We start from the raw sequence: 18,458 nt of genomic DNA on the forward strand, positions 1-18,458 counted from the left end.
ATCTTCACGTTGTGCTTGGGGACCTGAAAATAATTTCTTCCCATCTCTGCAACTGTTACTTTCCTTTTCAGGAACAGCTTTAAGGAGATGAGAATACTTTTTTTCTACAGCACACTTTTGTTAGGAAATGTTTCCAAAGTACATGGGGCACCTTGGAAAAGAGGTGCTATATAAATATATGTGAGTCACTAAAGCTGTAATTACCAGCAACAGGGATCCTTGTGTGAAAACAAAAACAAAAGACATGCTTTCAAAATTCAGGGCCTGGGGGTTAGCAAGAGCAGTGTGGCTTCATTGCTATTTATCTAACCCTAAGTATTTCCAACATTTTGGAGGACAAAGATAGCATGCCAAGTTATACCACTATTTCCGATATCATGACTGACATGTTCAATTACTAATAACATACCATGTTGAGGGACAGTAAGTTATCTCGCCTCAAGCTTTGTTTTGTTGATACAGAAAATGGGGATATGGGATCCTTCACTATTCATTTCTTTTATCCAGTCTAAAATTAAGTGCTAACTTATAGGCGTCTGGGAGAAAACATAATGTAAAATATATTTTGAGTTTTATTTGCTGAGAAAATGGAACCAAACATAATGTACCAATGAAGTTATCTTATATAGAGTTGGCTCATATAAGATGTTCATCATTCTCTTATTTTGTAGAAGCAAACCTTTATTTCATACATTCAAAGTGGCAGACACTTTGGTATGCTGGAGATACAAAAATGAATCAAGTTTTCTACTCTTAATAATCCCCAAAGCATTTGGGGGTTATTTATTAAAAGGGTAATTTAAAATGGATTTTTTTTTCTTATAGAGGCTGAACACCCAGAAAATATAGTATTATAATGAGAACAAGTGATTTGGGATTCCTTAATGTTAAAAATAAGATAACATCTCTCTGTCCCCTTCCCCATAGTAAATTGAATCCAGCCACCAGGCAATAATATTTTGGGGAGTAAGTTTAAAATAGATTCAACTGCTGGCTTCAATACTGTATTAATTTTGTAGCCTTAGAAGAGTTACTTAATTTTTCTAAAGTATGATTTCCTATGCGAAGAATGTGAATAACAAAGTTTATCTACCTTGAAAACATTTATGAGGGTCAGAGATAACTCTAACTTTGAGTACCTGTCATATAGTAGACTCTCGATTAAATGCTCCTATTATCAGCAATGACATAATTGTATTACATTTTTCAATATTATTTACCCCTTGGTTTTGTTAGCAAACGATTAGGTAAAGCACCTTTTATTTTCATTTCAGAACTCACAACATTGGAAAAGGATTGTTATGGTAAAATGCGTAATTTTAATCATACTAATAACATACATAATATATCCATGGTAGTTTTTAGTTATATAATGAAGCAGTTCATAAAAGTTTGTCAACATTTTTATATTAGTCAAGAGCCAAAGAGAAGATTGGTTATCGAAACAGGTATTCATAGTCTATTTCTGCTTTTTTGAAACAAAAATCTTGTATATGTTATGTCTTGGTAAGTCGCATCTCCACTAGAGAACCAGAATAAAACTAACTTGCCACTGTGCAGGGGGTTTCCAAACCTGGCTATGCACTCTACTTATCTGGGGAGTTTTTCTTTTAAAACACTTACTTATAGCTCAAACTGCAAACTTTTTACATTGGAATTTTTAATGAATGAACTTCAAAAATATTTATTTTTGAAAAGCTCTACTACTTGATTCTTATGGCAGTCAGGTTCTAAGATGACCCCCCGTTATTCCCACTTTCTTGTGTTTATGCCTTGTGTAGTCCCCTCCCCTAGGATGTAAGGTGGGAATTGTGACTTGCTTGTAACCAACAGTAGGTAGCAAAGGTGATGGAATGTAACCTTCATGATTATGTTACATGGGATTAAAACTTCTGCTGTACTAATAATCTGTCTCTCCCTTGCTGCTTTGATGAGGGCAGCTGCCATGTTGTGAGATGGTCCATAAAACTTTTGGCCAACAACCAATGATGGATTGAGGCCTTCAGTCCAATAATCCACAAGGAACTCAATCCTGCCAATGACCATGTAAACCTGGAAGCAGACCTATCCTCAGTTGAGCATCTAGATGAGAACCTGCCTATAGCTGACACCTTGATTTTGCAGCCTTGCAGAGGATTCAGCTAAGCTGTGCCCAGACTTCTGACCCACAGAAACTGTGAGATAATAAATTTGGATTGCTTTAGGTGGCTAAGTTGGCAGTAATACAGTTAGGCAGCAGGAGATATGCAATACAATTCTGATATGCAGTCAAGGCTGGGAACCAGTGCTACAGTGTTGTTAGAGCAGAAGCAAGCATGGTGTGTTTTCCTATGAAGCTTTTAATAACTACTTATTAATTTTGATGGTTATGGCAATGATTTGTGATGATGATGATGGTGATGATCATGATGGAATTTTGTAAATATCTTAGGGATTTTTCTTGGGGATTAGTAGTTACATAACTCTGACTAATTTAATTTCTAGACTCAGTAGCCAAGTCTATACGGAAAAGCCACAACTGAATTAATACTTAAAATTTCAGTAGATTTCACTCTCCTTCTCCAATGAATGTGAAGCTATTCTTTGCAACTTAGAACATCCCCAAAACATATTGACAAGATGAAATTTTCTCTTTTGTGTCCAAGAATTCAGAAGGCCTATGAATTTGGCTAGTAATGATTTCAAACACTGGATAGTAAAGAGTTTCCGAAGTTTTATTTGGTTTTTCTTCCAATTATCAACAAGGAAAATTCAATCATGTGGAAGGCAAAAACCATATTTGATTATAAATATTTGGTATCATGCTATTACCAAGAAAATGTAATATTGATTTGATTTCATCTATCTACTTGTCATCTTAAAGTTAATAATAACTATCCCCTGGCTGATTCAGTTTTTAAAGTCCTCACATTTCCATTATTCCCATTTTGGAAATGAAGAGTTTGTGATTTAAAGGGGTTAAAATAGTTTCTAGTAGGCTTTCAAATAGTTCAGAATCAAGATAAATAGGTCGATCCTTCAACTTTTATCTGGTGCTTTTCCCCATTAGATGGTCTCTGCCTTTATTTCACAACAGCATTAGGTCAGCTCCTTATTGCTTGGTATGTAATGAAGTAGAAGATACAATCCACAGTAAATGTGTGGTATAGTTTTGCTTTAAAATAAGTAGCCAGGATTTGTGTGTCTTGGAGACTATCAGGATTCATAAACTTACTTTTGTACTATAATGTAAAACTCAGAAACTATATAAATGTGCATGAACACGAATAACTTGCTCTTTTGACCTCTGTGTTCAGCATTATTTACTAATGCCAATACATTTTCTTAAGCAGCTAGAAAACAATACATGCTTCATCAAGAGTCTTTGAGCTCCCTGACTCAATGTAGCTGAAAAATGAGGTCTCAGAATGTTTCCAAAGCCCTGAATGATGTTAGAGTCTGGCTCTTTTATGATCAAGTGATCTTTTCAACTTTAATGGGAAAAATAAATCATTGTTAAAAGATAATCTTGTCACATGAAAGCCAAAAAGGTGCAATATCAATGATTCAACTTACCAAAAAGCCACCCTGTGGAATGGAATAAAGCAAATAACACAGTTTGTTTTGTTGTTGCTGTGGTTGGCGGTGAGAGTAGAGTAGGCTTAAGGAAATACTTCGTTTTAAAAATAATAAGAGGGCAATATAAACTTACTTAATAGAAAAATGAATGGACTTGATACAAGGGCTATTTTATAAGAACAGAAATTTGAAATCCTTTTTCAGATCTCTTTCTGTTTCATCCAATTGCTTATTTCATGATGAAACTGCCAATTGTTCACATTCTTTCTCACTTTCTCTTGCTTTTATTCAATTTTTGATGCTGCCAATAATATGAAAAGCACAGAGATAGCTACTAAAGTTAATGCTTGGCTTTGCTTTAAGGTACAAATCTATATTAAAGTAGTTTAGGTACAGTTGGTAAACAAAATTGTTTTTCTAATAGTTTTTTTTCAATGGAGCTTATTCTTAGTATGTTTAAACTAAGCACATCCATCTCTTTAAGTCAATATCTAATTTGGATTATTATGCCAATAAAATCTAGGTAGAGAAAGATATCTACAAGACCATAAATTAATGAAAAAAAAATCCTGTCATTTAAAACAAATGCACACGCGTGTGTGCACTCACACACACTCAAACAAGATTCTTGATCATGTAGATTTATAGCATTTGTATACTTTGTTCCTCCTTGTTTGCAAAAGTATAGAAGGTTTTCCTTAACAGTCTTTCTTTAAATTTTGTTTCTATAAATGAAAAACATGTCAGCCGGGCGCAGTGGCTCACGCCTGTAATCCCAGCACTTTGGAAGGCCGAAGCGGGCGGATCACTCGAGGTCAGGAGTTTGAGACATGGTGAAACCCTGTCTCTACTAAAAATACAAATATTAGCCGAGCACGGTGGCGGGCGCCTGTAATCCCAGCTACTCAGGAGGCTGAGGCAGGAGAATCTCTTGAACCCGGGAGGCAGAGGTTGCAGTGTGAGCCGAGATCGCGCCACTGCACTCCAGACCGAGACTCCCTCTCAAAAAAAAAAAAAAAAAAAAAAAAAAAGAGAGAAAAAGATAAAAGAAAAACATGTCTAAAATCCTGGTAAGAAGTAATTTTCTTCAGTTCAGGAAAACAGAGAGAATATTTGTAACTGTGTACTAAGAGACACCCATCGGGAAAATTCCCAGTCAGTTCTTCCGGCAATGCTTCATAGCTCTCCCATTGGCTCATGGGCTCGGGAAGGTTCGTGGCAAGATTTTTCCAAAAAGAATGCCAATCTCTCTTGTCCATTTTTCAAAGGGTGAAAGAGGATGTCTAAGTAATACCAAGTGAGTCTGAACTGAATTTGTAGTTGGGGCAATAAGCCTAAGGCATAGATGGGCAGCTCAAATCCAAGTGTCAATGTGGGAAGGAGGGGGAATTTAGCCTGGGGGAATTTCCAATACTTTCTGTCAAAAGTTCTCAAGACATGCAGCATCCTCCATGCTGAAGTCTGTCCTTTGCAAAGTACCCCCCATGTAAGAAAACTGTAAGGAGGTCACAGATCATTCTGAAGAATCAACGCAATGTCACAGGCTGATGACAGGTTGACATCTAAGGCCATGGACCAGTTTTCTTTGGGGATGCCTTCACAAAACAGAAGAGCTGTATCAGCAAAATGTCACTGAAAGCTGTCACCACATTCAACAAACAGGGCAGAGCACTGCTCACAAGCGCACCAACAGCCCAGTAAATCGAGAATCCTCGATCCCTTTCCCAAAGGCTGCAACAGAATAGTGTGTTAAAGTAGTTTCTTGGGCCAAACATAGATACATAAAGCCATACAGAGAATGGCAATGCCAGGCTTCTTCATAACTGTGATGTTTGGCGTTTCTCCAAACAGCTCTTGAACAATTTTAGCAAAACTCCAATGGTAGTACTTGTCACTAACCAACACAAGAGGCAGGGTGTAAAGGAAAGTCACAAATGAGCATGCGTAGCACGAAAAGACTAATCTCTGCTTTTATAAAGAGATAATCAACAGCTGATGAATTGGAAATGCAGAATGATGGCGGTGGTTTGCATCACAGGCTCTGAGTCAGACAGATCTGGGATCTAGTCTTAGCTCCTTCACTTATATGTTATATGACATTAGGACATTAATATCTGAACTTCAGTTTTTACATCTGTAAAACGGGACTAATAATACTGCCTACTCTATGGGATGGAAGAAAGGATTAAATTAAATTATGTAAATAAAGTGCTTATGACAGTGCCTGGCAAATAATAAATTATGAAAATGCTGTTTACTTTCATAATAATTACTATTATCATCATTACTAGTTATAATTAGGAAATGCTTTCTGAAAGTGAACACTTTGAATATAACTTACATGTCATCTGAACTGGAAGTATAGTAAGGGTATCTAATTCCCCCTGATTTAGTAAATCAAACAGAAAACCAAAACAAATTGAGTTATTCAACTGGTGTATTTAGAATTGCTGATGATTATAGAATTCAAGAAAGTTAGTGAAACACATAAATTGCAATTCATCTGTCTTGAAAATCTCAAAAATCAGTTTTTATTTGTCTAGTCTAACAGTGGGCAGGGCTTACTTGTTTAAAAATGTATATTTAGAACCTTCTAGAAAAGAAACATGTGCAAGGTGAATAAAGGGGAATAAAGTATGTTAATACAAGGCAGGTATGCCAAAAATCATTTATGTTTCATCTTAGACTGCAAAAATGATGCACTGCCTTTACATAGCACTTTATGCTTTTCAAGGAATTTTCCCTGCATTGCCATTTTATTCTATTAGACACACAGAGACACACAGAGAGAGGGCCACAGAGGGCCACATGTACACTTACAATCTCTTTGCACCCAGCACTGATTATTTTCAAGTCAGCTCTACTATTAGAGTCCTGGTCCAGATGGAGGGGAAGGTATGGCATTAACAACAAGGTTGTGGGGCCAGTCCAGAAAACACATTCAAAGGATAATCTGATTAGCAAATTTTGAAAGGGGTTGGTATATCCATTTCGCTTATCATTTAATTCAAAAAACTCCATAACACAACTTGGACAAAGTTACCAGTATCAAAGGTCCTAATGAAGCATAATTTGTGTTGAGTATGTTGCATTCTGACAGTGCTATAAACCAGGGAGACAGTTTACTGACAATTCTGTGCTACCAGATACCAATGCAGGCCTCTGTCCAGCTTTACATTGTCAATTCTCATGGAAACATGAGCAGTTACATAGCCTCAGAGTATGCTGAAGTTTGGATTGCAAAAGATGAGATGGACAGATTTCATATTTTCATTGCAGATTTTTTTCTTTGCCTTTTCAAACTACTGAGCATAATTTTTTTAAAGGCAGGAAATGCAACTAGTGTTTGTTTCTAGCATGGCTTCTGTTTTGAGATTTCTTCTTTGTAGAAGAAATGTGTTGCCCAGCTGTCTAGAATCCCAATCAGGATATCATTTCAGCATAAACTGTATTATAAAAATGATTTTAGCTGATTATAAGCTAGAATGAATATGAGGCTAGGGCTATTTTATCCAAATTTTACCCACAGAGGGGGCACTCTGATTCAGTTAAATGGAAATAATATAAATGAATGAGGTAAAGTTTAGTTCTGTGTTTTGCCCAGGAAAGAGAGTAATTGTGAAAGACAAAGAATTGCATTAGTGAACAAGCAGAGCTGTGGAGATTCTCAGTTATAGAGATTCTTAGAAACAAGAGTCATGTGGCAAGTGGCCAAAAGTATTGCAATCAACATTTAAAAAACTGGTTCAACCCAAGTTGAATTGCTACTTCTCCTACCTGCAACACTCACACACATTGTTCAACAAATATTAATTTAAAACTCCCTGTATGAGGAGCTCCTTGTATGGAAACACCAAGGCTAGAACTGGTTAATGGGAAAAGATACAAGGATGATTCAAGTTCTACCTCTTTAGAGATTTGTGAAAGAGACAGACATTTCAGCCAGTATCCTATTTTTTGATTCCAAGACTTACAAATTTTAATGTTTCTGAAATACAATCACCGAGTACATTTGATTATATCCTTTCCAAAAGTTGGCATTAAATCTATGGGTCTTATAATAGATGGAATTTTAAAAGTTAGATGTGAATGTACTACTGTAAATTCAGCTATTCAGTGTAAGGGGAACAGAGAAGAAATCTAACTGGAGGCTTCTTGAATGAAATTACTATAATCTGGGCCTTGAAGAAAAAGAAGAAATCTACCAGGCTGGAAGCTTGTGTATGTGGGATGAGAAGGAAAAGATAGGAGGATATTGAAAGTAAAGGGAAGAGCATATGCAAAGACATTAAAAAATACAACAGTATGGAAATGTGGGAGTACGGTTTATATATTAAATGTATTATGAAAAACATTCAGAGAACCTGAAGCCAGCTATTATAGAAGCTAAGTGGGAAGCTAGAGTACAAGGATTTAGGATTTGGAGTTCTTCTGAAGAGACTATTGACTGTTTTTAAGTAAAAGGAGAACTAACATGAGTCTGTCACATTCCTAAGTGTCGTAGATATTATCCAGTTCAATTTTCCCAGATGTTCCCAAGGCATCCCCCCACTGTTTTTCCTGATAGGGAACAGAGGCACAGGGAGGTTAAGATACCAAGGATACAAGGAGAGAGTCTAAGTTCTACCTCATCTGTATGATTTTAAAACCTATGAGCTGTCTATAACACCAACTTAAGATGTTTTGGTCTTCTTGTTTTTCATTTTCTAATTTTTAATTTTTATTTTTTGAATTAATATACATATTTAGAGCAGTTTTAAGGTTACAGAATAATTGAGCAGGAAGTACAGAGAATTAACTTATATCTCCTCACCCTTCCAAAAGTTTTCCCTATTAATAGCATCTTGAATTAATGGGGTAGATTGTTATAATTGATAAGCCAATATCAATACATTATTATTAAGTAAATATTATAATTTACATAAGGATTCACTCTTTGTGTTGCATTTTATGGGTTTTGACAAATGGGTAATGACATGTATGCGTAATTATGGCATCATACAGAATTGTTTCCCCTCAAAATCTCCTGTGCTCACCTATTCATCTCTCCCTCTTTCCCCCAAACCCGTCTCACTGCTTCCATTCATCTTTTACTCTCTGTAGTTTTCCTTTACCCAGAATGTTATGTTGTTGGAATCATGTATTTTCACACTGGCTTCTTTTACTCAGCATATGCATTCAGATTACTCTAAGTCTTTTCATGGCTTGAAAGCTCATTTCTTTTCATCCCTGAATAATATTCCATTGTATGGATGTATTCTGGTTTGTTTGTCCCTGCACCTACTGAAGGACATCTTAGCTGCATTCTAGTTTTGCCAATTATGAAAAAAGCTGCTGTAAATATTTGTGTGTAGGTTTTTGTGTGTGCATGAGTTTTTAACTCATTTGGGTAAGTACCAAGAAGTACTGGATCATACGATAAAAATACATTTATTTTCATAAGGAACTGCCAAATTTTCTTCCAAAGTGATTGAATCATGTTTCATTTCCACCAGCAATGAATGAGAGTTCCTGTTGCTCCACATCTTAGGCAGCATTTGGTGGTGTCAGTACTTCAGCCATTCTAACAGGTGTGCAGTGATATCTCATTTTTTTTAAATTAATTTTTTTTATTATACTTTAAGTTCTAGGGTACATGTGCATAACGTGCAGGTTTGTTACATATGTATACTTGTGCCATGTTGGTGTGCTGCACCCATCAACTCGTCAGCACCCATCAATTCATCATTTATATCAGGTATAACTCCCAATGCAATCCCTCCCCCCTCCCGCCTCCCCATGATAGGCCCCAGTGTGTGATGTTCCCCTTCCCGAGTCCAAGTGATCACATTGTTCAGTTCCCACCTATGAGTGACAACATGTGGTGTTTGGTTTTCTGTTCTTGTGATAGTTTGCTAAGAATGATGGTTTCCAGCTGCATCCATGTCCCTACAAAGGACGCAAACTCATCCTTTTTTATGGCTGCATAGTATTCCATGGTGTATATGTGCCACATTTTCTTAATCCAGTCTGTCACTGATGGACATTTGGGTTGATTTCAAGTCTTTGCTATTGTTGAATAGTGCCGCAATAAACATACATGTGCATGTGTCTTTATAGCAGCATGATTTATAATCCTTTGGGTATATACCCAGTAGTGGGATGGCTGGGTCATATGGTACATCTAGTTCTAGATCCTTGAGGAATTACCATACTGTTTTCCATAATGGTTGAACTAGTTTACAATCCCACCAACAGTGTAAAAGTGTTCCTATTTCTTCACATCCTCTCCAACACCTGTTGTTTCCTGACTTTTTAATGATTGCCATTCTAACTGGTGTGAGATGGTATCTCATTGTGGTTTTGATTTGCATTTCTCTGATGGCGAGTGATGATGAGCATTTTTTCATGTGTCTGTTGGCTGTATGAATGTCTTCAAGGGATGGAAAGGACCTCTTCAAGGAGAACTATATCTCATTGTTTTAATTTACAACTCTTTGATAGCATATGCATTTCCTAATTTTCTTCTTACCTCCTATGTATTTTTCTATTATCTGTAATTTTGACTTTTACATTTTCCATCATTCATTGGTTCATTCATCAACATATAGTAAGTGTCCATTGCAAGCCAATAACATTTTTTGAATATGGGTCATTTTTTTTTACTCTTTTTCTACTTTTTCCTCATTTTTATTTTGACATGTTCCATTCATTATTTATTTCACATAAACTATTAATTTGTTTCTCTATATATTCTATTCATTTCTAGATAAACTAGTTGGTTATCTTTTACTTTTCTGATAATTTTTAAATTTCCTCCACTTTCTCATTCTCCTGTTAGTTTTATTATCATTTATTCACAGTACATACAGCACAGTGTCTGAAATATTGTTCCATATGAAACTGTTTGAAAAAATCTCTGAAGTGGAAATCACTTACCTTGGTTGACAATAAATCTTAACTTCTGTATTGTTGCCAGATTGCCACTAACTCGATATATTCCATCAACATCTAGACCTGAAGACAAAAGGGCATATATTAGCACATATAGGAACTGAGAGGGTTAAAAAAAAAAAAAAAAAACTATGAAAAGAAGGAGTAAATCACACCAAATATCTCTTCTTCTCAGAGAAAACTAATTTGTGTGTTCTAAATTATGCACTCTTCAAAATTTTAATCTCAATAAAGTAATCATGGTGTTCAGTCATAATTAAAATTATCATCAATAAATTTGAGTCTAATTGAGGCACAGAAGAGCGGTAGGTAGCATAGGATTGCATCATATAGTTAAGATTCATTTCCAAGGAAAATATAGGAATCAAACTGGGTAGGGGAGAAACCTCCAGACATTTGTGTATTATTGCCTTTTTTCTGCAAGGTAAAATAACTCAAGACATTTGTGAGACATTTGCTACTGGCCTGACTTCCTGCCTTTCTGTCTCTCTTCTTTCCTTCCTCTCCTCCCCTCAGCTCTTTTTCTTCCCTCCATTTCTACTCTGTTCTATTCTACTCTATTCTATCTATTCTATTCTATTCTAGTTTTCCTGTGATCGCTACAGAACAACATGTTTTGGTCTGATTGTTTGAAACTAAAGAGTAAAAATTCTATTATAGATATAATGCTAGTTTGATAACTTCCAGTGTATTATAGGTAATGGGTGCTCCATTATGGAGAGAAAAATAAAAAAATCTTTAGCAAAATGGTAAAATGAATTTCAGATTATTTTAGAACTGGTCATCTGTAATTCAAAATAACTTATCCTGGCAGTGAATTTCAATAATCATTCACTTGTTTTCCACACATCTATAGAATCTAGTTAATTTCATGACCACATTATGAGGACAACGAAGAAACAGGAAAACGAAAAGGGAAACACTTAGTCAAACACTATAGTAGTATCTAAAAATGCTGAAAACATAATTTTAATGTCAAGAGTGTATATTCTTTGCTGTGTCTGGGCACTCAGAGAGGCCTAGGTGAAATTGCCAGCAGATGCAGAGGTCTATATCTAAGCAGTTTCTCTAGGGAGGTGGTATAGCATCATGGATAATCATTGTAATTCACAATAGTATTAAATATATTGGTAGAAATTATTGCCATAGTATAACAGAATAAAGCCTTTCCAAAGCTCTTTACTGGCATAAAATGAGCTCATTTATTGCTTTACTATCTCTACATTTTTGCACACTTTTTATTAGGAACACTTCTGCCATTGTGCAAAATATTTCATTGGGAGGTTAGGGTAGAATGACATAACTTAGAACACTGGTAATAATGGCATAATTTAGGACAGTCATTCACTATAGTTTTTACTCTTCCATGTAATAAACTATATGATTACTCGAGATAATGGCAATAAAATGGAATAGCTATTAACAAATGTATTAATTGATGCAACTTTATAGTTCTAGAATAATCTAAGAAATTACTGAGACTCTGTCTCTCCCTGAGAACTATAAATTGTGAGGAATTGGATGAAGCTGGACACCAGTTAGCCAGTGGTGAAACTTTCTAAGACATATATATTTGTAAAAATCCAATATATTTTTTCTTTGTGATGCACAAATTACCTCCATTAATCTAAGTCTACGCTGGTTTGTTTGTTTTAAAGTACAATTTCTGCTTGACAGCTTAAATGTGATAATAGTCCTAATTAAAATTTTTCTAATATTTAATTCCTACCTTTAGTATTGGTCTATTTTGGTCTTAAGTTCATGCACTTACACCCAGAATGTTAAAAAATTAATTTACAAAAAACTTATTAATCATTTTTTTCTGTCATTAGATGCTTTTTGGTACTTAGTTTTAACCTATGAAATTTTAAATAACATGATAGATTTAAAACTACCAGAAATTTTACATTAAACTGTGTCTTTTTCCAAGTTTTCCCTCTTAATTTTTTTGAACATATGGCCACAGAGGAAAATTATCTTAAAATTATTCTCTAAAATCACCCTCAGAGGCCCTGAAACGTTTACAGAAAAATGTTCATAATGCCATGCTTGGGGGTTTCGGGGAGAGTTTTGGATTTGGAAGTAGACAAATGGCATCAGAACCATGAGTGGTGAATAAAGTCACCTTGATGCTTGCCACCACAAACAAACAAACAAAGTTTGATCAAGTGAACGTGGCCCTGATTTTTTTCCACGGATTATCAATTGATTTTAAGGAATTTAGAGAAAAAGAATTATTGTAGAAAATAGAAACATCAATGGAATATGTGGGTCTATGATCTCTAAATGAGAAATTCTAATGTTTTTTAAAATCAAATTAGTCCTATTTACAATGATTAAAGATAAAATGTGAATATCTATTACAACAAAAATGAGAACATTGTGTGTTTTTAAAAAACGTTGTTTTGCTAATTAGCTAGACCCTTATCAGAGGTCTATTATAAATGAAATTATTTGAATTTCAAAATTTCATTGCAAATAAGGGTCTTCTTTAATCGTTGCTTTAATATGCATATTTATACAAGATATAAAATCAAATGAATGTCTATTTTGAAGTTAGCACTCTTCCTTTTCAAATATTATTCTACATGCTATTGAAATGCATAGAGTCATAAACTGGTTTTTAACTGATGAAATTCCCTGTATCCAAAACTTTGTTTTCTTTTAGAGAGTTACAATATAAGAAGTGCTTTCCTTGGTTTTTCATACATTTCTGTAAAAAATTTTTTAAGTCCAATAATCAAAACCATTTGAAAAAGTCGTATGGATTGAACGTGTATTACATATAAACAACTGGAAAGCAGTATACTGTTTAAAGAAAGCAGCCTCATCCTAAAGTAATAACACAACTTTCTTTTGGCATAAAAGGAGGGAGCACAGCTGGTGGAGACAGGAAGGGTAAATCAGACCTGTGCTACCACTGTGGTTGTAGACCTGAGTCACAGCAGAGAAACTGCTTTGTGACTGGAGATAGAAACCAGAAAGTAAAAGGGAGTAAAGCAAAACATATTAGATGCAATATGAATCTATCTTGACACAACTTCCAAACCCTTTAAATTCAAAGATACCAACACTATATATCTTGTGAGTGATAATGATCTCTGACATTAGCGGCTCCTGCTTTGAATGGCTCATGCTCTCTGGCTATCATACTTTTTAAATTACATAAATAGAGTGAAAATGACAAAGTTTCATATGAAAAGGGAGGGTATTACATTTTGCGAAATAATCTGGAACATATCAGTGAATTGTAACAGTTATAAATTATATAGGCACAGTCTTGAAGTTGATTTGCTTTTCCCTGAATGGCTCACAGAACAGCAAACCCAAAGTTCTAGGACTATTACCCAAATTACAATTATTCACGTGCCATCTTCCTTTTACTCCAAGAACTTTGAAAGTTATGCCAAACCAAACCAATGTAAATTGGTGGATTTGGACATCCTTTTCATGACCACATTATTCTTGCTGGATTGCAAACTACTTATTTTGGAAATATAATTAGACTTCGTATGATTTTTAAATGACCAATGTCTTCAAGGTACCTCTTTTGTGCTTCGGAGAAGGTTGGTGAAAAATCGCTTTGAGAGGTACCTCTTTCAAGAAAATAACATGACTGTAAATGCTAACAGGATTTTTGCCTGTTATGCTAAAAATACTTTGGGAACATGATAAAACTAAGTCATTTTACTTTTTTTAAAAAAATCACACTGGCATTAATGGTAGTATGAAAAATTCTCTGAAGAAATCCACATTCACTGAAATATTGTTTATTTGTTCATCATCAGCTGACCTTCTTATATTTCAAAATAGTGTTTACTGTTGGCAGAAATCACTGGGTATTGCTGTGGGGGATTTTAAAAAGTCTCCCCACCCCCTCCCCCACTTTTTTTTTTTTCCCTGAAGAAGCTTAGACTGGGATAGACACACAATTAGGAGTTATTAGACCAAATGGTGGTCTAAGCCCAGTGGAAAGAATGCAGCTGTCATGAGTAATTCCCACCATAAATCTTAGACACTTTACAAAAAGAAATCTAAGACCAACACTCTGTCCAGAGTTGACTGGCTTATCTGCCAAAATATGGGCAGTTTTTGACAATGCAGACGAGTCTGTTAAAAATAGTTGAAAACTGGTTTAGGTAGCATTTTGGGTAGCCCAAATGATGGACAAACCACGCAGATGTGGAGTTTGAGCCTGGTTGAGTGGTGTGCCCCGAAAGTCTGCTTGTTTTTCTGACATACAACAAAATGCATCTGAACCTTTGCAGCCTGCAAATGTGGGCTGGGAATTTTGCACAAACAGCCCCTCTCCTGAGATTTATGGCGCGTCCTAATTCCTAGGAGGCCAGAACTACCACAAGAAATGCCATTCTCGCAATACTTTGAACTTCTGGCTTCTCCCTCCGGTGAAAACCTTTGAGCACAGGAACACTCAGGTTGCCCTCAACCCTTGCACGTTTCTCTCTCAGTCCTTCCAAAGTTCTACTTGGGTTCTGAGCTAAACTTGAGAAACTCTGGTGCCATTCAGACCTATCCCTCCTCCTCTAAGTTGAAGTGAGTGTTTCCAACATTTTTTTTGCTAGCTTATTTGTTCACACACTTTAAATTCAATGACTGAGAGTACAGGATATAACTTAGAATTCTAATCTCTCTTCCAACTCAGTGGTGTTTATTTTGTACCTATCTGCCATTTTTATTTAATTATTGTTAATTTCGTATGAGATGCCCATCCTTCAATAGCCTTGCTATTTCCTAAGAATGATTCCCTTAGGAAATAGCTGGCACAATTTTGATTTTCAAACAAGAATAATTTTATTCTATAGGATAACTATATGACTTCATAAAAACCATTCTAAAAATATATACAGGTTTTTTTTTTTTTTTTTTTGCTATACTTCCATGGTTTAAAAAAAAATAAAAACCAAAATTAAACCGTATAGAACAATATACAATCCAAACTAAGTACAGTAGCTGCCCCAACCTGCTTTCCAAAGATAGTTATTGTTAACAATTCTATTTTAGGCCAGGCTCAGTGACTCACACCAACAATCCCAGCATTTTGGGAGGCCAAGGCAGGAGAATCACTTGAGCTCAGGAATCCAAGACCAGCCTGGGCAACAGAGTGAAACCCTATCTTCACAAAAAAAATTTTAAAAATTAGCCTGGCATGGTGGCTACTCAGGAGTCCGAGATAGGAGAATCACTTGAGCCCAGGCAGTTGAGGCTGCAGTGAGCCTTGATCACACAACTGCACTCCAGCCTGGGTGGACAGAGCAAGGCCCTGTCTCAAAAAGAAAAGTTCTATTTTCATTCTTTTTGTTAATGTTAATATGTCATATTTCTGTTTATTAATTTTGAAGGGTATTTATTTATTTCTCAGAAAATATAAAGAGCTTAGTGCGTTCATAGTTCCTACCACTTATCTGTACACCCTCTTTCTCTTGAGTTAATTTGCCTATTTCTATATGTTAGCATATCAAACTATCTCTGAGCTATGAAAAATAAAGCAGTATATTTATTCTTACTTCTCTCTACTACTTCCCTTCCCAGTTTTACTCTGTATGCATTTATTGTTTATATTCTTAAAATTTGGGACATTTTGTTTTTTATAACTATTTTGTGACTTATCTACGGGTTAATAGTCACCAATTTTTAAAAAGGGAGAATGTTGGGGTTTAACATTAAAATTTAGTTTCACAAAGGAGAGCTCCTGAAAGACTTAATTTGTCCTCTTCTTCCTTTGTAGGTTTCTTCATTTCTTCAGACTAAGTCCTGCCCAACAGAAGTTTCTGCAATGATAGAAACTTTCTGTCTCTTTGCTGTCCAAACTAGCATTCACTGGCCACATATGACTGGCTACAGAGAATATTAACCACTTGAAACGTGGTTAATACAACTGAGGGACTGAATTTTATTTTATTCAGCTTTGAGTAACTTAACCATACATGGCTGGTGATGACCATTTTAGACAATGTGGCTCTAGATCACCATCAACTACCCTCCTTCTCTTGTATTCCATTGTTATTCTTTCTTGGATTGAATTTTAAGAAGTTTCTTGATTCATGAAAGGATGTGATTGATAATTTTTCTTACTTTACCCATCTGTTTTCTTTTGCTTCCTAATTGATTGTTGACTTGAATATTCATTTCAGTTTCATAATCTTTTACTTTTCTAACTTTGAAAAATAAATGTTCCATTATCTTCTAGCATCCCTGCTGTTAAGTCTGATGTCAAATTGATTCTTGACACTTTACAGGTAAATTGCTTTTGCTCTCGGATTAAAAAAAAATTTTTATCTTTAAACTTGTAGCAGTAAAATGTCACTCATATGTGCTCCCCATCTGGGCTTTTTCATTTGGAAAACATTTTCTTATATTATTTGCTCAATATTGTTTTCCCTCTATTATCTCTCTTCTCTGTATCTAGAATTTATTTAAGACAGATTATCAAATACTGGATTACCCTTATGATTGAGGTTGATTAAAATAAACAGTGGTCATGGGTACCTCTGTATGTATCCAGCTCTCTCCCTCCCTACAACTTGTCCAATCGTAAATGAGAATGGTATGTGGGGGTGTCTTGCAGGATAAAAGGGTGGTGAGTAGACAATAGGCCAGGGGTTCTCCCCAGTTATCAAAGTAAGGGAGACTTAACTTAGGGTATAGAGAACTTTACCTATTTGCACCTGGGCAAAGGCATATCTAATTCTGTTGGAGAATACCTGAGACACTTTCTTCTCTACTGCCTTCTTTCTCAGACACCGGCAACTTTTCCATCCTTACAGAAATTGCTCTCAGGCTCAAGCACCTGCTGTAGATGCTTCTTTGGTGCAGGATAAAGAGGAGCCCAGTTCTCACAGCTGTTAGATCCTGTTATTTAATGAATTACTTTCTTTACTGCCCTCTGGACAATTTCTGTTCTTTTTATTGACTCCAAGTTTGGTTATTCTCTGGGACATCCCTGGAAAGAACTGTGCCTAATTGTGGTGTCTGGGAATGGTGTTTCTCCTGCTTTCATTTCTCTATTTGTTTGATCCCATCTGCTTCCTCTCTTCCTGGAATTTCTATTTCTTGTCTGCTGATGGCACCTTTTCTGTTTTCAGCACCATTATCAGCTTTTTTTTAAAAAAAAAAAAACACATATTTTCTATTATTTCATTGGGATTGTTTTGAGGGAAGAGAATCAGACATATTTTTTCAGTCTGCCAACTTGAATGTGAGGCTTACATTGTTTTTCATAAAATAAGAACTTTAAAAATTGAAAACAGAAGTTTCATTAGTTTGTGAAGATAACTACTATATAATTTTCATTATTGGTACATGGGAAATAAATGGTAAGGGATTAAACTGTGAATATTTAAAACAGTCATTACGCGATTGCAATTCAAATGTTGGAAGAACAGGTTGCTACAGGTGAGTTTCAGCACATCTCTCACTTCATTTTTCTTACTCCTTTCCTTTTCTGTGTTTATAGAAATTCCTACTATCATTTATGTATTTTTCAATTCTTTTATTACTGAGGTTGTTTTAGTTTTCCATTTCTTTCATGAGCCTTTTCTTTTCAATTTTTATCTCATTTTGTTTTTTTGTTCTACCTTCCTCATATCTCTGCTATGAATGCTTGCTTCGTAGACACAATTATTGCAACAAGTTTTTCTTTTTAATATCATAACAAAATACCTTCAATTTTTCCTTCATTATTTTATTTGCTTTTGGTTATCATTATCTAGATTTTATTGGCTCATTTTTGATTATTCATTTCTGAAAAAAATGTATTTGATCTCCCAGGTATTTGTAGGGGATTCATATGGAAAATAAGAATTTTTATTCTTTTAAGACATGGAAGAGATAAATATTTGTTGTCAATTTTTCATTAATGTTAGACTAAAAAGAGGTCACCAAGGATTTTTTTTCTCTTTTCTGAGAAAATGGCTTAGAACCTATGATACTAAAAATTGAGCAATTAT

At 35.1% G+C, this 18,458-nt stretch overlaps 1 protein-coding gene across 3 annotated transcripts in view; it reads right to left on the bottom strand.

Moving 5' to 3' along the window:
* ARHGAP15 (Rho GTPase activating protein 15) overlaps positions 1 to 18,458 on the bottom strand; it is a 653,192-nt gene that overhangs the window by 196,846 nt on the left and 437,888 nt on the right. For all 3 annotated transcript variants that reach the window (XM_033231613.1, XM_033231614.1, XM_033231615.1), the window contains exon 11: positions 10,477 to 10,554. In XM_033231613.1, the coding sequence (XP_033087504.1) occupies positions 10,477 to 10,554 (78 nt within the window). The remainder of the gene's footprint in view (positions 1 to 10,476; positions 10,555 to 18,458) is intronic.

The sequence above is a fragment of the Trachypithecus francoisi genome, unplaced genomic scaffold (assembly GCF_009764315.1).
Source record: "Trachypithecus francoisi isolate TF-2019V2 unplaced genomic scaffold, Tfra_2.0 Lachesis_group13, whole genome shotgun sequence".
NCBI classification, from domain to species: Eukaryota; Metazoa; Chordata; class Mammalia; order Primates; family Cercopithecidae; genus Trachypithecus; species Trachypithecus francoisi.